Below are 24510 nucleotides of genomic sequence, written 5' to 3'. Positions count from 1 at the left end.
AGGGGAGACCGGTTTCTTACGCATGGCTCGACCCTTTTCCTTTTTGTTGGAACAACTAAATTTCCTTTTTAGTTCTACTTCTAATTCTTTAACTTCATCATTAGAATCTATCATTAGTCTTTTGATATTTTTAATTGATTTCATCCTTATTTTACAACAATGGGAAACCTAAACCTTTCATTTTAATATTGGTGTAGATTTTTAGAAGAATTTCTATGTTTATTTGTCTATTCCTACTTGTACTCAAAAGTAGATCGTTATATATATATATATATATATATATATATATATATATATATATATATATATATATATATATATATATATATTAATAAATACAATTTCAAGGGTTTCTAGTGTAACATCCCATTTTAAAGAGATTAATTAAATAATAAATCAGGAACCCCGGGAAGTAATTATTATTATTTTATATTGTTAGAACTCATAAATTAAATAATAATTAGTGGGGTGTTGGTTTCGGGAAGTCAAATGACAAGATTTGAACTCCAGGGGTTAAAGTGTAGTTATGGGACTTAATTTGTAAAGATTTTTATAAGTCAAGGGGGTGTATGGTATTATTCGGACTTAATATGTAAGAATTTGTGGAAGTGGGGGTTAAAAAGTATATTATGGACCTAAGATGAAAGGATTTTGGAAAGGCGGGGTCTAATTGGTAAATTTGGGATTTGTTTTGAAAAGAATATTTCAAGGAAGGGCCGAATGTGTTATTATGGAAACTTGTTCAAGGGATCGGGTATTTAACCTCTTCATCCGTCACCTTCTAAACCCTAACCCTAATCTCTATAGCAGGCGCCACCCTTATACCTCCCTCTCATATTCAACCGGCCGCCACCATCCTTCCCCCCCCCCTCCCGACTAGCTTGCTGCTCCGACCAACTAAGACCCCAACGACGTCTGCCATGACCGGACACACAGAAGGCCGATGGGCGAACCGGGGAACGAAGCTGCTGTGGTCGTTTCCGGTGGAGGTGCGACCACCACAGTCGAAGACCGAGACCGTCGATTTCGTTGCTGCTCTGTTGATCGGAGAAACCACGGACAGCGAAGCCAACGTTCCCATTTCTTTTCCGACACGTAGCCGATGCCACCATCTCTCTCCTCTCTTCTTTCGTTTGGCCGCTGCTGTTGCTATCGTTCGAGGTAGTCATCGTCGTGGGGAGAGTTTCGCCGCACCACCGTCTACAATCGTGGTGGCCTGCTGCAACGAAGCCGAGCAACCACCACCCTACTCTTGTCGGTGTTGCCTTATCCGATGGGAAGGACCGATGTGGCTGGCATCAGAATCTATCGCCATCTGCCGCCGTTACGCCGCCGGTGCGGCTGCTGCCGTCGCCAAATGCCACCAGGTGGGTGGCTGTGCTACTTCTCCGGGCATAAGGTGTTGTGTGTGTTATTTCTATGATGTAAGGTTGGTTTTTTTGGCCGGAAAAGCCACCACCACCATCGTGAGGTGGTGGCTGCCACCACTTACCACCACCGGCCACCACAAGGGTGGTTGTGTGTGTGCGTATGTGTTATTATTAGTGTGTGTATGTGTGTATTATCGAGTTGTACATTGTAATGGTGCCAAAATAATAATATAAATCTCGAACCACCATCGTATGGTGGTGGCTGCCGCCACCGGCCGCCATGTCGGGTGGCGGTGTGCTTGCCTCATTGAGTTTGATTCGTTTGGGGTGCTTGAAATCCTAATGGGCCTTGTAAGCCCTAATGGACCCAATGAAGCTTAATGGACCTAAAAGCCCAAGCATGTGACTAATAGGCTTAATGATATTCTAGTGGGCCTAATAGGCCCAATAAAGCCCTAATTTACCTAAAAGCCCAACAAATTGATAAATAGGCTAGTATTTGGGTTGGAAACCCTAATTAGGGTTTGGAAAACCCTAATTAGGGTTTGGAAAACCCTAATTAGGGTTTGGAAAACCCTAATGCCAATAAAACCCTAATTTTGGGAATCGATTGAGACACACACACGAGAATTATTTAATAAGCTTAAAATATTAAATAATAATCATTGGCAAACTAACTTAGCAATAATGGACTTAATGGATTAAGTCCTTAATGGATTAAGTCCTTAATGGATTAAGTCCTTAAGGGGTTAAGTAAGAAACACTTAACCCTAATCATCATTTCATGTAAAAGCCCTAATCTCACTCGGGCCTTGAATTGGGCATTCCTATTGGGCTTTGGCGATTGGACTATTGATGGGCCATCCAAGAACAAGTTAATGGACCAAAGTAATTAGATGGGCTTTAGGATAAGGCACATGTGAGGACTTGGGCCTAATTTGGAAGATTGGGCCATAATTGGGCCTTTATGATTATGTGATAAAGGGCAATGGGAATTGGATTGGAATAATTGGATGGGCCTTAAGGAAAGATCATGTAGAGGTCTGGGCCCAATTTGGAAAATTGGGCCATATGTTGGGCTTTGGCCCATGATTTGACTTTTTGGCTTTTGTAGAGTGAGTTCGACCTTGGGCTTGGAACCCAATTATTAATTGGGTATTGTTTGATGTTGACAGTTCGGGAATCTGTCAACCAGCAGCGGGAGCTTTACCTACGGGACTTCAGCAGTGCCAGGTGAGTTATCCTCACTATACTAAGGGGTCTAAGGCACCAAGGTCGGCCCATTGGATATGATATCCTAGTAATTGGTATTATGTTGAGTATGAGTTAGTTATGCATGCTAGTTTGATATGCTAGAGGGTAGGTCTGTAGGACCACCTGTGATATTGTCTGTTTATCTATATGTGTACTTATCTGTTATATGTCGACATATTATATGGGTTGGGTTGAAATGATACTGCTTCGTGTGGTAACCAACAAAACCGGGAGCATTCCAGATACGAGCTGAGGGCCAGGTGGGGTATGCCAGACTCGTACTGTGGGCCCGGGAGAATTCCAGATACGAGCTGAGGGAGACTCGTACTGTGGGCTCGGTGGCAATCCAGATGTGAGTTGTGGGCCCAGTAGGCAATCCAGACTCACACTGTGGGCCCAGGGGTAATCCAGTCTATAATGATGTAGACCCATTACATGCTGTTTAGTTTGTTATGTTATGATGTTGCTGACATGGTTATGTGGACTGTATGTGTATCGGTATTTTGGGGGTAACTCACTAAGCTTTCGGGCTTACAGTTTCAGTTTATTGTTTCAGGTACACCAGGGGATCGTGGCGAGGTAAAGGCGTGATCGTACAGCTCCGCACTTTTTATGACTATGTTTCTGGGATACTCTGATATTAAACTATTTTGAAAACATTTTGTAATAATTAATGGTTTATGGATCTTTGGAAAAGTTTTAAATTGGCTTGATTTTTATAGGTGTTACAAGTTGGTATCAGAGCCTTGGTTTGATTGAATTGGAGGAACACTCGTGTGACTCCAGTCTCAAATCAAGGAAAAGATTTTCAAAATGATTTTCAAATGGCTTTCAAAATAAGTAAAGGAGGATGTAGGGTGTACGATCAGCCGAAGCCAGTAAGTTGACCCCAAAATACCATACAGTTATTTGATTATGTGATATGTTAGAACAGCATGCTAGTGCTAGGCTAGGGATCTTCAGGAATTGCATGATAGAATTTCCTGATTACATGATGTCTGCTAGCCTAGGGTTTCCTTTATATGAGATTGACATAATTACTGTAGTTGCTTAGTGTATGCATCACGGTTATACATAATTAAGATCTTATAGCCTGAGAATGTTTGATTTGGCCTTATGTTCTGTTCTTGTTTGATTGGGAGCTTAGGGTAGGATTGGATATTCGAAAGTCTATAGGGTCCAACTTTATGTATGGCTAGCATACACTAGTATTGCGGGGTTGGTGGAAGTTTCATGGATGGGTGGGTTGTGTGAGACCGGTAGGTCAGTTGTGAGACAGTTAGCCTCCCTCTAGGAGTCAGGTTAAGCGACCACCAGGTGTATGTATAGTGTTAGGGTGTTGTGGTGATACTTGAGACAAATATGGGTAGGTGTGGAAGGTAGTAGGGGCCCATACTACTGAAAGCACATGACCCATACGCGTAGTAAGGAAGTCACAACCCCTAGGGTTGGGTTGGGAGTTGGTTCCCTGTCTTAATATGGGTTATCAGTGATCCCTCTGGTGTTTTACCAGAATGGTGGTTACAAGACGTCTTGAGATCGGATCCAGGTTAGGATCGGGAGCTGGCAGCCAGGATAGGTCAGCATTGTCAAAGGACCGTGTCAGTGAGATCATCCGGAAGGAGGTGATCGAGTTTGTCTGGGGACAGTTTCCGGGGATGTTTTGGTCTATTAAGACCACCATGGTTGAGTATTTTGACGAGCGCTATGCAGTCATTGCCGAGACGGTTGTCGCGGCAGCTATAGCAGCTGTAACGACGGCAAGGGGAGGAGCTGGTTGAGCTTTCTAGTATCGGGCTTTATTACTAGGATGTATTATGATGAGCAGAGGGCTGCAGTTACTTGGGATCAGGGAATGTTCTATACTCGTTACATTCCACGGTTGAGCGGGAGAGGCTAGCACATGAGTTTCTGGGTTTGAGGCTTCGGGGGTTTTGTTCGAGGCTGGAATGTGAGTCGAGGGGACTCCGGAAAGGAGTAAGGATTATGTTCAGCTAGAGTTATGCAGCTGGAATTAGAATGGTTACTTAATAGGATTGGAATGTCATTTTCCAGGGCAAGGATTGTGCCCTTTTAGTTTACGAGCTCGAAGGATTGACCATGCTTGTGACCCAGGATCAGGTTGTATTCCAGCTCGGGGTCAGTTGGTCGTCGGGATTGGCGACAGTAGTTCAGCGCTGGTGAGCGCGGGTGAGTCGAAGTGGCATAAGTATCTTGTGAGATCCGATTCGCCTTGGATCTCTTGCATCCGACGGGAAGGATTGATTGTGCGAGCTATTGCACTTTTGGGATTGAAGACTATGTCTTGGGAGTAGTTTGTAGCCCGGTTTAGGGTAGAGGTTGTTTCAGCTACTGCAGTTTAGCTATGGACGATTGAGCTGGGGAGTGAGCCAGGGTGAGAACCTTGAATGAAATGATTTCTAGAGCCGAGAGTGGGGGATTTGTTGGAACACTTTGGGAAGAAGGGTATTATATGGGATGTCTGCGGACAGGGTCCCACAGGATGGTTATTCACCATTGTCAGGATTCAGTAGTTTAGTAACCGTTATTGGGTAGCGGAGGAAAACGCCAAGGGAAGTAGCTCGTTGCTGAGATGTTAGTTGGAGCATCTATCTTTTGGACTTCAAGATTTGAGCGTGGGATCATTCAAGAATTAGGGACTGTCGGTTTCACTGGGATTCAGGAAGTGTTCAGCTAGTTCTTAGAAGTGTGTGATCACTTGTGGTTGGCTAGTAAAGGAGTACTAGTTGGAATGGTCTGGTTGTCATCAGATCGATCGTTGGAAAGTGAGAAGGGTTGGGAATTCTCAAATTTTCATGTATTATGAAGACTTAGTTGAATCTAAGTGGGGGAGAATCATCCCAGAATGCGGAAGCAGGATTGGTTTTGAAACTGGGATAAGTTACACATCGTTTTCGGGAAGGAAGACAACCCTAGTGGCTGCTTGGTTTGAGTGTTGTGTGAGTTGGGAGTTCGGTAAAACTCCTCAGCATGTAAATCGCGTCTTCTCGGTGCTTGATAGCAGAACTTGGGAAATCAAGTTGGGATTCTAGCTATGAATTAAGTTCAGTGGTGTGTTAGGTCGAGCGCATGTTCGACCGGTATGGAAAGTGTTGTAAGACTGTGGGGGTATCCGTAGCATTCACTAGCGATCAGTTGATATGGAAAGTGTTATAAGACTGCGGGGGTAGCCGCAACATTCACTAGCGATCTGTCAACCAGCAGCGGGAATCTGTCAACCAGCAGCGGGAGCTTTACCTGCGGGACTTCAGCAGTGACAAGTGAGTTATCCTCACTATACTAAGGGGTCTAAGGCACCAAGGCCGGCCCATTGGATATGATATCCTAGTAGTTGGTATTATGTTGAGTATGAGTTAGTTATGCATGTTAGTTTGATATGCTAGAGGGTAGGTCTGTAGGACCACCTGTGATATTGTCTATTTATCTGTATGTGTACTTATCTGTTATATGTCGACATATTATGTGGGGTGGGTTGAGGTGATACTGCTCTGTGCGGTAACCAACAAACCGAGGAGCATTCCAGATACGAGTTGAGGGCCAAGTGGGGCATGTCAGACTCGTACTGTGGGCTCGGGAGCATTCCAGATACGAGCCGAGGGAGACTTGTACTGTGGGCTCGGTGGCAATCCAGATGTGATCTGTAGGCCCAGTAGGCAATCCAGACTCATACTATGGGCCCAGGGGTAATCCAGTCTCTAAAGTTGTAGACCCATTACATGCTGTTCAGATTGTTATGTTATGATGTTGCTGGCATGGTTATGTGGACTATATGTGTATCGGTATTTTGGGGGTAACTCACTAAGCTTTCGGGCTTACAGTTTCAGTTTATTGTTTCAGGTACATCAGGGGATCGTGGCAAGGCAAAGACGTGATCGTACAGCTCCTCACTTTTTTTGACTATGTTTCTAGGATACTCTGATATTAAACTATTTTGAAAACATTTTGTAATAATTAATGGTTTATGGATCTTTGAAAAAGTTTTAAATTGGCTTGATTTTTATGGGTGTTACATCTAGTTTGATTTTATGCAGCCACTAAGTTCGAGGAACTTACTCATGCTACCGAGGATACAAAAGAGAAGACCGATAATTTCTTTGCCTTGCCTGAAATTGAGAGAACCTTCAAGTGTGAGCAACCCAACTTCCAAGAGATTTCATACACCACCTTCCCGATGTCTACTGGTAAGGATCCTTAGTTTATTTGCTCTACTCTTAGGATCCTAAACTGATGAAGACCCTTTGTTATTTTTAGGATCCAAGGCCATTCGCAATCGTGCTTGCTTCACTCTTTCTGACCTTGAAGAGGCCATGTCAGGTGGTCAGCTCATGGTCAAGAAGGAAAAACTTTTTCTTCTCGTCCTCCGAGGAAGACTATGATTGATCTGTCCGTGAAGACTCTCGGATCCAAAAGAAGAAGTCGTATGAGATCCAAGATCTTAGCATGGATAGTCTGGGGGTAGACTCCTTCTCGCAAGCTGTAAGCACTTTTAAATCCTCTTTTTCTTCCTTGCTTGGTTTTTAGTTTATTAACTTCAGTCTTTCCCGGGTTGTGGATCATGTTTCCCGATCAACTAAGGATCTAAAGCTCAGGGATGAGGAGGCAGAGCGCACCCTGAAGGAGCAGGAGGCCGTATAGAAGGTGACCAACAAGGATCTTCTGGCAAGGATGGAGAAGTTGAGCAAGGAGAAAGCAGAGAAGGAGGAGCATGCCCAAGAGATTGAGGATGTGATTGCCGAGCTTAAGAGCAGTGCTACCGAGACCATTTGGTAGGAAAAGATCAAGATGGAAGAGGATGTGGAGAAAGGGAATGTGGGATCCTTGAACATGGTTGGTTGGCTTGATGCTCTGGCCAAGTTAACTGGATAGCACGTTAATGTCAGTCAGGATCCCGTGGTGCATGCGGAGAAGAAGAAGAAGAAGAAGAAGAAGAATAAGGAGAAGAATGGAGAATAAAAAGAGAAATAGGAAGGAGAGGAGGTTACTCTTGTAGGTGATGGTGATCAGACCTTAGGTGCCTATGTTTGATTGATTTACAAAAAATTATTTTTGATTTTTAAACAATTTCTTTTTATGGGTTGGTGGGCAACCCCTTTCATTCCTTGTGCTTTGGTCTCATTATCTCTTCTGTGTGAATGGTTTGCTTGTAGAAATAGGATTAAAATAATTTTTTCTTAAGATGATTACGATCCTAAAGGGTTTAGGTTTTACAAAAACCATTAGGGTCTGACATAGTCATTAGGATCTTCGAATAGTTAGGATCCTTCAGCTCTGATGGGAAATAAATTTGGTTAATAAAGTTTTGAGTGGTGTAGGAGAATATTTTAGAAGAAAAGTAACTGTTAATAACAATCTTAAGGATAACTTCAGGCATAGTGTGTTAGTAAAAATAGACTTATATATATATATATATATATATATATATATATATACATATATATATATATATATATATATATATATATATATATATATATATATATAGAACCTGGTGATAATTTTTGAATTCCTTTTCTCAACTAGATTTCAATTGTCTTCTTGAATCATTCTTTGGGATCCTGACCTTGGAGAAGGTCGGAATATTGCATAGACTTGGGATTTGATCCTTGGAGGATCATTGTAGATAAAATCTTGGGAAGAATCCAACATAGAATATTGGGGAAGATCCTAACTTAGAATATTGGGGAAGATACCAACCTAAAATGATAGGGAGGATCCCAACTTAGAATGTTGGGGTGGATCCCAAATCGTAAGATAACATGATAATGTTATAAATTGTAGATTAACACTTAGGTTCTTTACACATATTTAGAGATAAGAGGATTGCCAAGCCACTAAAATGTGAAATGATCCCCTTATCCACATTCCATAGTTAGATATTGTACGTCCAAGAGGGTTGTGGAAACACAAACACTGATGAAAGAGGTCATTAACTCTTCAAACCTTAGAGTGGATTAAATACCCTTGATCGGAGGAGAGATGATCAATCTCTATTCGTGGTCACCAATACTTTCTAAGTTTTTGCACGTTGAAAACGTTAGCTTATCTAATTTCCCTCCGATTCTTAAGTTAGTAATGATCTTGAGAAAAAACGATCAAAAGGAAAGGTGGGGGTAAGGAGTAGGTGCTTACCTTGACCTTGTCGTAATGAAGTATTGTGAACTTGACTTACATGAAGTATGATTTGACGTGTACAACGTTCCATGATCTCGGTAAGAGATTTCCTTCCAAAGTAGCCAGACAATATGCCCCTATCATGCTCCAAAATCAATGAGATAAGGTCCTTCCCATTTAGGTGTCAGCTTACCATCCTTAGGATCCTTGGTATTTTGAAATCCTTTTCTTAGAACCAAATAACCTACTTGGGATCTTCCGATCTTGATATTTTTATTGTAGTCTTTAGTGATCCTTTGATGTTGAGCTGTTATGCGGATTTTGACGAGGTCCCTTAGTTCACCGATTGTGTTAAGATTCTGGGCTAGAATCCTGTCATTGTCTGAATGAGTCTGGAGTTGGTATCTTGCCATTGGAATCACCACTTCAGTTGGGATCATGGCTTATGCTCTAAATAATAAGGAGTATGGGGTTTGACCAATCGCTGTCTTTGTTGTAGCTCTATCTACCCATAGAACAAAAGGAAGTTCTTCAGCCCATTTGCCTTTCTTTTCATCTAGTATTCTCTTTTAGTTGTTGACTATGATCTTGTTGTTGGATTTTTCCTATCCGTTAGCTTGAGGATGAACTGGGGTAGACATTATCATCTTGATTCCCTAACTAGTGCAAAAGTTTCGCATTCTCTTGCTAATGAACTAGGATCTGTTGTCACATATGATTTCCGACGGGATCCTGAATCTAGTCAGGATATTGCGTTTGATGAATGAGACTACTTTTTTATCCCTAACCTGAACAAAGGCTTTAGCTTCGATCCACTTTGAAACGTAGTCTGTCATTGCTAACATGAAGACTTTTCCTCCTGGTGCCTTAGGTAATTCTCCAACTATGTTCATTCCCCATTTCATGAACGACCAAGGGGAAATGATGGGGTGTAAAGGTTCTGATGGTTGGTGAAGGATATTGTTATGTCTTTGGCAAGCATCACACTTCTGAGCATGTAAGAAGGCATCTTTCTTCATGATTGTCCAGTAGTACCCTGTTCTTAATACTTTGGAACATAAAGATCTTCCCCCAGTATGGTTTCCATAATCCCCTTCGTGTATATCTTTCAAGACTTCCAGGGCTTCATGGTCTTCTAAGCACCTTAGATATGGTCTTTCCATACACTTCTTGTACAACACTCCTTGGATCATCACAAAGCATGAGACCCTCATTTTGAATGCTTTGTCACTTTTTTCTTCTTTTGGGATTGTACCATTATGGAGGTATTCTATAATGGGTTGGATCCATAATTTTGAGTGCTGGTGTGGATCTTGAATGTTTGGATCAAGATCTTGGACATTAGGATCCTGGTGGGGGGTTTGGAGAATTGGATCTTCGATTTCTATTATGTTAGTTGATCGATCTGGATCCTGGGTAGTGAGATCTCTTAGCATCTTGTTTGGATCTTCTGTTGTTGGGATCATTATGTGAACTATTGGGATCCCGAGGGAAGATCCTAGATTGGCTACTACGTATGCTTCAACATTATCTTCTCTAGGAACTTGGTTTAAGATAAAAAACAATTTGTGGCAAGTCAAAAGAGACCCGCGATCAAAAATGCATCGCCACACCGTGTCGATCCTTCCCCACACCGTGGCGATCCCAAAATCAAACTTTAATTAAAATAAAATATACATCGAAAACCGGATGTTACATTTTAACATGTGAGTCTATAGTTGCTTTTAGCTTACACATAGATATCAAGTATTTAACTTGCTTAAATGCCCTATGTGCTTCTTATTTATGTTCCCGATATATGTGCTAAATGAGATGATGATTTTACTTGACATAATCATATATGTATTTTTATCATACTTATAATGTATTGGGTAAAAGGGTTAAGAGAGAGAAAGATGAGATAATGGTGAAAGACCATACCCAACATAGTACTACTGTACTACTAAGACCAGTGAGAGATGAGATAATGGTGAGAGACCATGCCCAACATTATACTATTGTACTACCGAGAGCATTCATCTAGCAAAGTATTGATGACAACCACATACTCTTATAGACAGTCCAGTGAAACACTAACAGACTCACAATCTGTAGGTGTTAATGAATCATGATATCCGAGAGTATGGATTGTGTGTTCATTCAAGTACTCTACCCCCTGGTTGCCTTATTAGCATATATTGCTAAGGAATCCCCGATGCAGTATTGTCTACTCGTTGTTACAATGATCCTATAGGATAGGTCCCTTGAGATCATCATTTTAGGATCAAAGAGTGAGAATAACGGGAATGGGTAATCGGGTTAATTGTTTGTTGTGAAATATATAATTGAAACAATATGGTAATAATATTGTGGGTTAAAAACTCTATGTGCTCATCAAACTTCCCAGCTTGACCCACTCATTTTTTTTATCAAAGGTAGCGGTATGAAGGTACAATGATAATGATGATGAATCCAGTGAGAGATTTGAGGAGTTTAGACCATTAGTACAATAAGTTGTTGTAAGGCCTGTAATGACTATGTTTATACTTATGTTTGTTGTATCAGTTATGACATCCCAGATTTTTATATATTAATGAAAACCATTTCTTCGGAAATGTTTTGATATTGATATTATCACACATTAAAATAATGTTTTGGGACAAGTTCCGCACAAATAAAAGATATACTCTGTTTTAAATAAGCATAAAGAAAAATGTATTTTCAGAGTGCAAAATTGGGGATGTCACAACATCGGTCAACAAGTTCATACTATTATGCTTAAATAGTATTGGTGATACAAATCACAAGCAATCTCTTCTGTTCTTAGTTCGATTTGTGGTTTGGAAATTTACAAATGCTTCGACTGTTGTCACTATGAAGAACAAAGCTTAGGGCTATGGTGTTGGAGATCCGGTTCAAAAGAGAGAGAAAGATAGATGAAGATGAAGAAGGATGGATGAAAGGGGTGAGACAAGAGATGATGACGCCGGTGGTGATGAAGATGTCGTCTCGGTAAGAAGCGCGGACTCATATCCAAACCGTTGATGGAGATGATGTCGGCACAGGAGAGATGAGGTTGTTTTCAGCGGAGATGGAGGTGGTTTCTGGCGGCTTCTACAACCACCCAAAAACAGGGTTAGGGTAGTGGATGGGTGAGAGTAGGGCCCATTTTTTTAAAATCATAAATAACAAAAAATAATATTAGATTAACCAAAAAATAAATACAAAAAAGTATTATGGTCATTTAAGTGGACCAAATCGACGATCTATCAAGTTAATTTTAAAAAATAAAAAGTGAAGGTAATTTTTCACACCTGAACTTTGCAATAAGTGCGATTCGTGTAATTTACTCAACCCATTTAGTTAAGTATTCTTGTTTGGTTTCATTGCAATTGAGAAAAGAAAGTTGGCATGGAGGTCGAGGGTTCTTCGCTTCCTTCCAACTACGTCACCATCCTGCAGCTCAAAGAGCGATGGTTCCAACAACACCACCAAAATCCTGCAAAATCCAAGCCTCATGACGATGAAGCTAGTTGTCAACCAAGCGGCGAAGCTGCACTTAGACGCGTTCCTCTTCAAAGACCAAATCGCCCTCGGGTCATTAACCAAGTCATACCGGAGGTTTCCGTAGATGATTCTGGTTCTAAAACTCAAGTTGATGCTGCGGATAATCATCCAAAGGGAGAGGAAGAGCAGAAGACTGACCACTCCAACTCCAAACTCTCAAAGAAGAAAAAAAATTCCCGAGCTCCAAAACCTAGGTCGGGCACTGACCAAAATCCAAAGGGAGGTGGCTCCCCACTGTTGGTACCAGAAGAGGTGAAGGAGAATAAACAAACTCAGCACGTAGGTGGACGCCGGCGTCGGCATCTGGTCTGTGAACCCAATGACAGAATGACAGTATTTGCTCAGAGTGTGGACGACTTATCGCACAGTGATGCTCGTGGTCATGGCGTCGTTGAGGCTGTTGCCGCTACTGTGCACGTCCCTATTGTGAGCCAGAGAGCAAATAGAAGATCGGGTGCAGGAAGATACCAGGGAAAACCAAAACCCAAGCCTTCGTCGGATCAGAATGTGGTCTGCGAACCTAATGACAAAAGGACACCATTTACTCAGAATGTGGATGACTTATCGCACAACGATGTTCGTGGCGATGGTGTAGTTAAAGCTGTTGCTGATTCTGATGTGAATGTCCCCATTGTGAGCCAGGAAGCAAACAGAAGAGGGGGTGCTGGAAGATTCCAGGGCAAACCAAAACCCAGACCTAGTGAATCCTCCTTTTTGGCGAGGAAAGGGAAAAACTCCCTCGTATGGGTTAAAAAAGGAGAATCTTCGACAAATTGATAACGCCAAGCTCCCAACCTCTGGTACATCTCTAGTCCTGTTGTTAATTGGTTCTTGAAAAAATTACTTGCGATGTGTATTTCTAGTGTTTTTGGATAAATACCAACACCAAACTTGTCAAAAACAATCAAAATTTACAAGTGCTAAATACTTCTTGAGTCAGGGTAAGATCAACAATCTTCTAACTATGAACAGGTAATAGGCAGGAAAGAGAGCATAAACTTGAAAAATATTCAGAAACCTGGCAAGAAGCCCTTAGATTAGAACAAAAGGTAGGCTTGAATCGTGAGTCTAGCCCTTCCTCCTTAGACAATCTTTTGGCTTTCAGTCTCACTTTTGGAGAAGTTTGCCATCAATGGATCATCAGAGTTTGGTCTTACTGGTAAACTGTCTATGGAGTCAGTTCATTGCCCTCTTCCATCTCTGTAGGAACATTAGACACTTACATTCGCCTAGATATAATTTTGACTTTGTTCGGGTTCATCAATATCCCCTTTTTGTCATCTCACACTCACACATTCCTATGAGATGAGTTCACTTGGGGAACATTGCAACATGCCATTCCCAAGAAGGACAGGGAGGTCATGCTCAAACCTGAACATACTATAAACCATCAAATAAAGAAATCTATTACCAATATTCCATATTTAGGATAAAGCCATCAGAGACTATACACATCTTCAAAAATTCATCATTACTTTTGCTAAACTAAAACATAACCTCTTAGATGGAAGCCAGTCTTCTGTTCCTTGCTCCTTGATTTTCTTTACCCAACACAAAGAAAGAAATATAGTTGAGTACGATAAGAAAACAATCCTAACAAACTAAAAAATGAATCACCATAACAAAATGTATCCTTCAGATGCAAATACATACATGCACCTTGCATAAGGTGCCAAAATCATATTATATCATTTATAATATACTACACTGGATCCACAACTTCAAATAATACAAAGATACACCCAGTTTTGACTGAACAAATCAAAATTACACATCAAATGAATTTGAGGAGCTTGAATCACTATAATATCAGGGGATTATATATATATATATATATATATATATATATATATCATGTCACTTAGTGACATGTGTTGTGACCATAGTGGTTATAGTTGTGATTCAAAAAACAATTGTTACCCGTTTGAGTGTGATTACATGTGTTGTGATGTCACAATACATAACACTCAGATGGGTAAGAAATGATATGGATTACCAAATGTGTGATTAAGAAAACAGTGAACATGACGAGGGTTTTTTCTCTTTTGATTTCTTTATTAACCATGATGATGAATTCTAAAAAATAAAATATTTTACTAAAAAATAAATCAAGTTTGAGAATGTTATAACTCTTAAAAGAGGCGTTGGATGCTATGGCTCTTATGCATTAATGATAGATTTTGTAATGTTTTTGTTTAAGTCTAAGTCAAGTTTCAATGCTTTGTAACAACTACCTTTGGCCACAATCTAAACCATGAACCTAAGAAATCAAATCAAATACTAATTTTAGAATCAGCCAATGGTGAATTTGTTTAAAGTAAGGAACTAATATGTTTAAAAAGCTCAATAATCTCATTGAAACGCTAGTCTAGTAACTTTTGAAAAAGCTAGTTTAAAGCTACTTTTTGGTTTGCCAAACATGACAACCTAAAAAAGGTTGAAAAATAAGGTAGCTGTGGCGTGCCAAAGATAGCCTTAGTCACAAGCTATCATTTTTTACCATTTAATGTAAGAAACTTACATTTGTTTACATCCTTTAGCGTTACATAATTTGGTAAGTTTGTTACATAAAATGTTTAAGAGAAGTATGTTGCATGGATTGGTAGCGTGGTGAAAGTATATTGCATGTTTTCGCAATTAGTCCTAAATCAGAACCGCTGTGAGAATTTTAGAAATCAGTTTTGCTTGAGATGATGTGGGCCATGCTTATGATGAAAACATAATGATATGTTTAGCAGCATCATGAATGACCAGACCACAATAAAGTAGGATATGCAAACAAAGAAAGTAAATCATTATGCAGAGTAATGCGTACTTCCAGGTTATTTCTTAAAACATGTAATAAAATCATTTAGCACATAAATAATCCACTCATCTGGTTCTGTTTTGTTTAGATGCAATGTAATGCAAGTGAAGCACTTTGTTGACCTCTAATATAGTTATTCCCATCTTGCCCTTGGAGAATATACATTCTTTAGCATCCCTGTCTGGTTCTTGTCTCTTGATCAATATGATGGATTGGATGTGATAAAGGTGGCTTGAGATTTTTGATCTTGGGTTAATTTGGTAATGGAGATAAGATTGCGTCACATGTTTGGAACATGCGATTCAGGTTTTTTTTTAAGAAATAACCTGGAAGTACCCATTCCGAAAGAGAAAAAAGAAAATTTCAACTAATTAAATACCCAACAGAAAAGAGTATGGTTAATTCTCTTTTGTTTTTTCATATTTCATCGGCCAAACGTATCCCTAATCGCATTTTTAAGCTATCATGAACACATTTTAAAGCTCTGACCTTACCTTAATTAAAATGTCGTCAAGGACAGACATCAATTGGATGGAACAAATTTAGGTGGTATAAACTGTTTGTGAAGTTTCTATTTGCAAAACTAAAACTTAATAATATTGAATGTTGATGGTAATTGTTTATTGGCAACACAGCAGATGATGGTGATGGATTGGACACAGTGATGGTGATGGACAAAAAATAATTGATGATAGTGTCGTGGTCAGGTGGTTGCAATTATATGTAGTCATCTAGGGTTTGTTATTGGACGATAAATGAATAGTTAATGGGATTAAATAACTAATAGAATGAATTATGGGATATTGAGTAATCTAATCATTATCATTATAAACAATATTTTAATAAACATAACCAATGTTTACAAAATTTTAAAAAATATCATCTTCTCTAGAATACGGTATTTTAGATAACTATTATTCATTTGGGACCTTATTTCTCTAACATCCATTGGAATGTAATTGATATTAATATTCCATAATTTATCTACATGTTATCGGTTCATAAACGCAATTTACCGATAACAATGCTCATAGAGGGAATCTGTGTAACGTTCCAATTTTCACAATAATTTTTTCAATTTTTAATTAAGATGAAAAACCATTTTCATAAACCAAAAACAAAAAAACGATTTGTTCCAAAATACAAAATCCCAAAATTAGAGTATGATAGATTAACGGGGAATCACAAAATACAAAAGCTACCGATGAGTGTGTACAATCATTTTTTTACCTTTCTACGATCATCTGAGGTACCTGAAACATTTAATCTACAACTGTAAGTCAAACCTTAGTGAATTACCCAAATACCATAAACATCACAATACATGTAAGAATACAAACAGTGGCCTTCAGCACGAAGCTGGACCACCCTTTTTTGCCTTCAACATAAAGCTGATCCGCACTTGATCGTCAGCATGAAGTTAATTCGCCCGATTATCTTGGCCTTCAGCACAAAGCTGAACCACCTTAATTCGCCCGATTAGCTTGGCCTTCAGCACAAAGCTGAACCACCTTAACTCACCTTCAGCACAGACAGCTCAACACCATAGGCAACTAACTAAATAGTCTACCTGCCTAACATCATAACCTCATCCTAACAAACCGATATACATATTGCAGTCTATAAGTATAGTAAGAAAACTCACATAAATCAAAGAGTTGAAAAAACAACAGTCAGATTCACGTGGAATTAGCTACTCGCACCACCTAAACCTTACAAATGTCGAACCTTACTCTATAACTCAAAACTTCCAAGTTTGACCAAAAGCCAACAGTCACTGTGACTGACCACCGCACCGCGGCCAACTCTCAAGTCGCGTTTCAGTCACCAATGTCCAAAACAGTAGCGACCAGACCTCGCGACCAGCGTCGTGAAATGCTAATCACCGCGCCATGGTTAACGTCCTAAACATTGTAACACCCTGTTCCGAATCACTACCTATTTGGGTGTGGGTGATGGGATGTGGATGATTCGGGCATTCGAAGTTAGTTTTGGAGCCAAGGGTATTTTGGTAACTTGTCAGCTTGGGCTTTTATGGAAATTGGATGTTTGTTTTGGATATTGTAAGGTAAGTATGAGTTGTTTAAAGCATAGAGTTTCTTGTTACCTTTTCATGGATATAAGGATGGTCGGAATAGGAGTTGTATCAATGAAGTTATAGCCTTCGGATTAAGTTAGGGTTTGAAGGGAAACCCTAGTACGCGGGGTGTACCAAGGGAGTACGTGGGGCGTACTGATGCGAAGGGAGTTACGCCATGCGTAATGGGTTGTACGCTTAGCGTACTACGAGAAAGGGATCGGGGTGCGAGGCCTCATACGATGGGCGTACGAGGGTGAGTATGAAACCTTAATTTTTAGTATTATACCCTATATAAGCATTATGTTAGTCTCTTTTGTTCATTTCTAATCCAGCCTCCATACCCTAAAAACCCTAAATCGACCCTTGTAGCCTCTTGGTGGTGTTCTTGAGATATTAGAAGGACTTGGTTCTCATTTTGGCCCTTGGGAAGGAAAGAAGAGAAGCTTGAAGTTGTTTTGCTTGGTGGGAAGGCTTTGGATCCATAATCATCATCTTGTAGGGAAGCTTTTTGAGGTATCAAGTTTGCATCTTGGCTTGTGTATGATTAGATCTCTTCATGGCTAGTTTATTATGATTTTGGTCTCTTTTTTGGGATTATGGATGAGTTAGGTTGTTTATGGGTTTGTCCTTTCAGATCTGAGTTTGTTTTGGTGGCCTTGAGCATAAAGGTGCAAGCTTTATGTGTATTTTGGGGTCATGCATGCATTAAGTTCCTCTTAAGCTTAAGAGCTTCTTTTAGCCATGTATGAAAGGAAAGTTGGCAACTTTACGTGATAATCCAGCTCAAGGAAGTCATATATGTGTTTTGGAGCTTTGTCTTAATGGGTTAAGTGAAAAATAAAGTTTGGGTTGATCAGGGTGAGTACGCTGGGTGTACAAGCAGGTACTCTTAGTGTACAAGCCTCTAACCGAGTACAATGCGCATACGTGCTTGTATGCCCCCACATACTCGGTCTATTGGGCCTTGCATGTTTTGGGCTTCGGTTTGGGCTATCTTTTGGGCTTGGTTGCTTGGGGCTTTGTTGGGCCATATGAGAATGTGTGTTTTAGATTAGGGAAAAGTTAATGGGCTTTAGGGTAAGACCCATGTAAGGGTTTGGGCCCAATTTGGAAAATTGGGCCATAAGTGGGATTTGGGTGATTATTTGGTTTGTGGGTCTTTTGATTGTAAGTTTGGGCCTTAGTCTTGCACCAAAATAGGTGAGGGGTAAAATGGTTCTTTTATGTGACAATCTGAAATTTTTATCTTATACACTTATTCAAATCAATGAAGGTCAGACTCGTTTTTGCTATCTTCTAGCACTATTTAGAGTCAATTAGAGTGTTTAAAACCTAGTATAATCAAGGTATGAGTCGTGGGACGAGTTTTGTGAGTGTAACACCTTGCAAATGAGCCAAACACACCAACACAAGGTGTGTACGGCCGCATACCCGAGTGTGCGGCCACACACCCATCCCAGCCGCACACTCCCACCTATATATTCAACACTTAGTCATTTTTTGAACACTTTTCCACTTCTTCAAGACTAGAACTCGAAATCCTCTCAAGTATCATCCAAATCTTCATCTTGATCTTCATAAAAGTAAGAAATTCTTCCTTTTGAATTGTTGATGCACGACCCTAACTAGCAAAACCCTTTGCTTTGATCCATGAAAACATCCATCCTTAGTCAAGAACACCAAGAACACCAAGAACACACACTAGTTTTGGACCTTAATCACCATTTCAAGCCTCTATAAGGTGTATACACTTATCATAACTTGTTATATGCTAAGAACACTTGATGATATACTAGAAAAACACGATTTTATCATCTTCATAAAAGGTGTGCGGCCGCACACACCCTTTTTAGGTCCAAAAATGGCAATGAACTCCATATAAGGCTAAAGCATGAAGTAACTAACCTTCCTAGATGAGTCCTAAAGCCTTAAAATACGTTTTTGGCACATTTCATAGGGAGTGTGCGGCCGCACACACACCCTGGCCGCACACCCTGGCCGCACACACACAAATATTGTGCATTTTGACCATACACTCCCTTGTATAGCCATATACCCCTTATATACAATCATATATGGTGGTAACACTTAATTCTAAGTGTTTTTATGTCCCTAAGGCGTGTCCCTATCACTTTTAGTGGTTATATACATGGAATGTATTCATATATGTGTAATTATATGTTAAATAGGATTCGTTTGTGCTCAAGACTCAAATTGACACCCAACAATCCTATATCGATCTTTCATTCGAGTTACTCACTACAGGTGAGTTCATACCCCCTTAATCAACCTTTTAAATGATTTTAAATGCTTTTATGGGGGTAATAGAAGTTGAACTATTATAGTTATTATATCAATCACATGTGATTAATAACTACCAAACAAGTGGATTTCTTGCTTTTCAATCTGTGTTATCAAACAAACTACTTCAAACTGTTTTGCAAACCCTTTTACATGTTAAATACTTTCATTAAACTCTTTTAAACTTATACTTTGTCAAATGTGTATCTATGTAGATATAGTTATATAAGTAGGATTGAAAGGACTTAGGACTGATAGCTCGCCTTGCTTCCTGTTCCTTGTTTGGTTGTGGACTTAGGGTATAGGTTATTTGTCCGAAGGTCGTTTGAATCCTAGTTATATATTATGTATATGTATATAGATATAAAAGTTACTTCTTTCAGTTCCATACCTTTGGGTAGCAAAGGTATACAAACATGTTCATTTATACAAACAACATTACTAGTAAACTATAATAGGTATAGTTTAGGAAGTTACAAACACTATTACTAGATCAATGAAACATACAATGAGTCAGTTCATACATGAGTCATAACATATAGTGATGAGAAACAAACATAACATATAGTGATGAGAAACAAAAATAACATACAGTTAGAGAATACTATAACGAGAAACAAACGATAACATACAGAGAGAACATACATACATACTAGACAGAGAGAACATACAATACAGCTAGTACATACAATACATATACAAGAACATTACAACAGTTATGTGAGCCACGTAACGGGGCATGGCATCACATGTCATGGCTCGTTTTGTATCCAGAGTCTCGTAGAAGGAGAGCGTTGAATTTGTGTATAGATCTATACTGGATTGACTATCCTACACCTTGCTGCTCGCTACAGTGGGACTTGCAAGTCTACGGGTGCCAAATGTCATTTCTTCCGACGTCTTTCATCGTCGTGTTTTTAGTCGGTAGTATGGTACAGGCTTATCACATGGTACTTTAAATAACAATCGGCTTAAGGTATTTAGTACAGCAGTAGTTACTTAATACAACACTACAGTACTATTTTATTTCCCCATTGCATTCACCTTGTGATCTTCACACAATGAACAGTAATGTAAAAACTATATTTTTGGTTAATGATAGTCAGAATTGGGAAAATACACTCTTACAAGAAACATTTTACAAACATTTGATGCCTTGGTAGAAGGCTTACAAACAATGACACTAAAATACTTATGATCTCACCAGCTTTAAAGCTGATAAACTCTTTCAAAATAACTTGTATTCTCAGGTCACCAGTAGACATGTACCGGTGCCAGTTTTTGAGAAGATGGAGCTCGTTCAAGACTCATCTCATATTTTGATTTACTTTTTGGTGTCTATTAAACTTTACAGAACACACTTGTATTAAATTATATTATTAATGCAATGGATGATGTTGTTGCTTGTTTACTACTATGCATTGTTGTGATACTGTACATGACGTCCTCCACCCCTGAACGTTTCCGTCGTTCCGGTTTTGGGGTGTGACATTTTACCACATGTATGGATTATTGGTTTTGGAGTTTGGAACCCAATTGTTAATTGGGTGTTATTTGTTTGATAGTGTGGGGTTTCTAGCGAATCTGCAGTCAGAGAGTATCTGTGGGTTTCAGATGTCCGAGGTGAGTCTTCTCACTATGTCCATGGGTCGAAGGCACCAATGTCGGCCCATTACTTGTTATGTAGAATGCTAGTTGTCTATGTGATACTTGTATGAAAGACCATGGGGCTAGCCCATGGTACTTGGATATCAGACTATTGGGGAAAGCCATCACATTCCAGGTAAAGACCATGGGGGAGCCCATGACACGTGGATATCAGACTATGGGGGGATCCCATGGCATTCCAGGTAAAGACCATGGGGCAGCCCATGACAACTATATGTATGTCGCGTGATATTATGTGGTTGTATGTTATGGGGTATCTTGGGGGACTCACTAAGCTTTGTGCTTATGATTTTCAGTTTATGTTTCAGGTACTTAGGTTTTTAAATAGAAGAGCTTAGGATGATTGCAGAGCACACACCACAAGTTTCCGCATTCCGTGATTTACTCTGATTTGATGATGTTTTGCTAAATCTAAATTACCTTGGTTTTATGGAAATAATTTTTACTAATGATTTATCAATCTAAAAATGAAAATTTTTATGTCATTATTTTTGGGACGTTACAAGTTGGTATCAGAGTCTTGGTTTGAGGGATTCAGACATACTCGCGGGTGTGTCTGAACTCAAACTGAGGATTTGGTAAAGTTTTCAAAAGAAAAGTATTTTTAAAAAAAAAAGAGTTTTCTAAGATAATAAAGGGTGTGGTGCATGCAATCAGCCGAGCTCAAGTAAGTTTCCCCAAAATACCCATACATGTTATCTGATATGAATTGATCTGTGAATCTCTGAATCGCATGCTAGTTAGGGCTAAGGATCTGCTTAGTTTTTGCATGATAGAATGCTAGGATAGATGCATTTGCATGTTTATTGTATGAGCTGGTAGGCTTGCATGCTAGTGTTGATTAGTCAGTGATAGATTGGCCTGATATGTGATGCCTTGTAGCCTTAGGAGTATTGGATGCTATGCTGGTATCAGTAATTGCTAAGTGTATGCTTTTAAAAATTGTATACAGTTAGGATCTTATAACTCTAGAATAATTGATTTGGCCTTATTTCCTATTCCTCGTTTGGTTGTGGTCCTAGGGTAGAGTATTTTATTCGACAGTCTATTTGATCCCGTTCTGTGTATAATTTGCATGCATAAGGCAACCGGCAGTGAGGGTGGAAATTTCTAGCAGAAGTTATGGTGTGTGGGTTGAATGTCCTATAATCGTCCTTTGGATTGGAGTGTTACTGCACGAATGATGCTTGCTTTGTGCTTTGTGGAACTCTTAGGTGATGAGAGTTAACTACTAAGTGAACATGTCAAGCCATATCTGACAAAGGTTTAATAATCTAAGATTGATGGATTTGACCCTATTGCACAGCTCTTGTCTAAGTCCAACCATTGTAGGGACGAGTGTAACGCCCGTGTTTCTGGACTAAGCATTAGTAGATGATGTAATAGTCTAGGTCAACCATTGTAACTCATTTTAAAGTAATAAAGATAAATTATTTGAGTATTATGTGAATTATGTGCATTTACGTGCTTATTAATTATTTATAAATGTATAATAAATAAAGGATAAAAATAAGCGTCAAAATTAAAGTGTGAGATAAGCCCGATATCTTTACATAAAGTTGTAGTGGTTGAAATAAGGATTCCAGGGATATAAAGAACGTCGAAATCCGAGTTATAACGAAGAAGTTATTACTCGTCGAAGTTTCGCGACGGAACCGGCACGACACCGGGAAACGTAAATAGTGAATTTACGATAGAAGATGATGTGTGTTAAACTATCTACTTTTATCCTACTTTTAATTTATGAATTCGACACACAAAAGGCAGTGGACCTGTCAATTGGTAATATATATTAGCAAGTAGGGTATCGAACTCAGGGAACGGAAATTAATCTAACTACTAGAATTATCTAAACCAATTAGTAAAATAGAGGGGTTTTCTCTAGTTTTGCAAGGCTGGAAACTTAACTAAAACTTAACTAATCAACTAACAGCTGAAAACACGTAAAAACCAACTAAATTCAATGATTAAAAGGATTTTTGTTTAGGTTCAACTCATTTACTCCTATGATTAATTTTTATGGTGATGTAATGGATTAATTGTTATTGGTTACCGACTAAGGTGATTAGATTCACATTCGTTATTACTAATCCTTAGAAAATAGATTAATTTAAGCAGTTATCAAGTGGTTAAACTAATAAATTCCCTAGTTTAATTATTTGGGTTAAATAAGACTTGTAATTAGCTAATTAAATTGGTGATTCAATTAACCTCTTGTTGATGGTGTATCACACAAGCTCACACATTAATTTACCCATTCTCTAGTTAATCATAGTTTCATATTCACTAATCCTAGGCATATAGCAATGTGTTCACATAAATCATATGAGATAAGCAATTAAGAGATGTTCATGCAGCTTAATTACTTAGCAATTAACAGAAAATAGTTATGGTTAATGCATAAGGGTCTTTAACAAGCTTAATTTAACAAGATTCACCACATAACAATTAATCAAAATAGTAAAATAATCCATAGGAGCAAACTTGTCTACCCTAAACAGAAACTAACGAAATTAGTTCATAATTGCAGTAGATAACAAACTAAAAATGAATTCAAACAAGCTAGACATAGTTCTATTCAAAGGTGAAGTGGAAAATTAATCCTAAGTTGCCTTAGTCTTCTTAGAATTGAGGATTAGAGTTCTTCTCACTTTCTTCAGATCTCCAGCAGTCTCCTTAGTCGCCAAGTAAGCTTCCCAAAAGCCAGAGAGAGAGAGTCAATTCGGGTTTGTTGCTTCTATTTATAGATTTCTCAAAACAGGGTCTACTCGTCGAGTAGACAACTGACTCGCCGAGTCCCCTTGAAGAATTCGTATACGGCAAGGACTTTACGTATTGCTTCTCGAATCTTCGTATGTACTCGTCGAGTAGACGTCCCTACTCGCCGAGTAGCTTCAGGATTTAGCATTTTTCTTCTTTCTTCAGTTCCTGAGCTTTCGATCATATCTCTTGCTTCCTTTTATCTCCGAGCTTCTCTTTTGAACTGAAAATACAATTTGAACACTATTAAGTACCTTTTGTCCACAATATGTAAATAATTAGCTAACAATTAATGAAAACCTATACTAAATATATAGCTAAATATGCACATATCAAAATACCCCACACTTGACTTTTGCTTGCCCACAAGCAAAACTGAATTTTAGCACACTAATATTACATAAGACAATCCCAATCAAACCCAGCCATTATGTCAAGACCGCAACGCATGCATTTGTGTCTAAAGTTTTTCCTAAGGACCCCCCTTAATTCTAAATACTCACAATCCTCATAAACACTCGCCTACTTCTTTTGAACAATGCTCATTTTATGCATCCCTCCGAATCCATCCGTAGAAAACCTCCTAGCCTCAA

At 39.1% G+C, this 24510-nt stretch overlaps 1 protein-coding gene across 4 annotated transcripts in view; it reads left to right on the top strand.

Moving 5' to 3' along the window:
* The first annotated feature begins 12109 nt into the window (after nt 1-12109).
* The window catches only part of LOC145131522 (uncharacterized), a 36392-nt gene continuing 23991 nt past the window's right edge, over nt 12110-24510 (top strand). For 2 of the 4 annotated variants that reach the window (XM_079066209.1, XM_079066204.1), the window contains exon 1: nt 12110-13102. In XM_079066209.1, coding sequence (XP_078922335.1) covers nt 12147-13079 — 933 coding nt within the window. In that variant the 5' untranslated portion in view covers nt 12110-12146 and the 3' untranslated portion in view covers nt 13080-13102. Of the gene's footprint in view, nt 13103-15743; nt 15894-20739; nt 20879-24510 lie in introns of those variants that run through there. The other 2 variants (XM_079066198.1, XM_079066202.1) reach the window with 2 other exon arrangements.

Source organism: Lactuca virosa, chromosome 1 (assembly GCF_052849685.1).
Source record: "Lactuca virosa cultivar CGN04683 chromosome 1, Lactuca_virosa_CGN04683_v6, whole genome shotgun sequence".
Taxonomy (NCBI): domain Eukaryota; kingdom Viridiplantae; phylum Streptophyta; class Magnoliopsida; order Asterales; family Asteraceae; genus Lactuca; species Lactuca virosa.
This window is presented reverse-complemented; position numbering and strand designations above follow the sequence as displayed.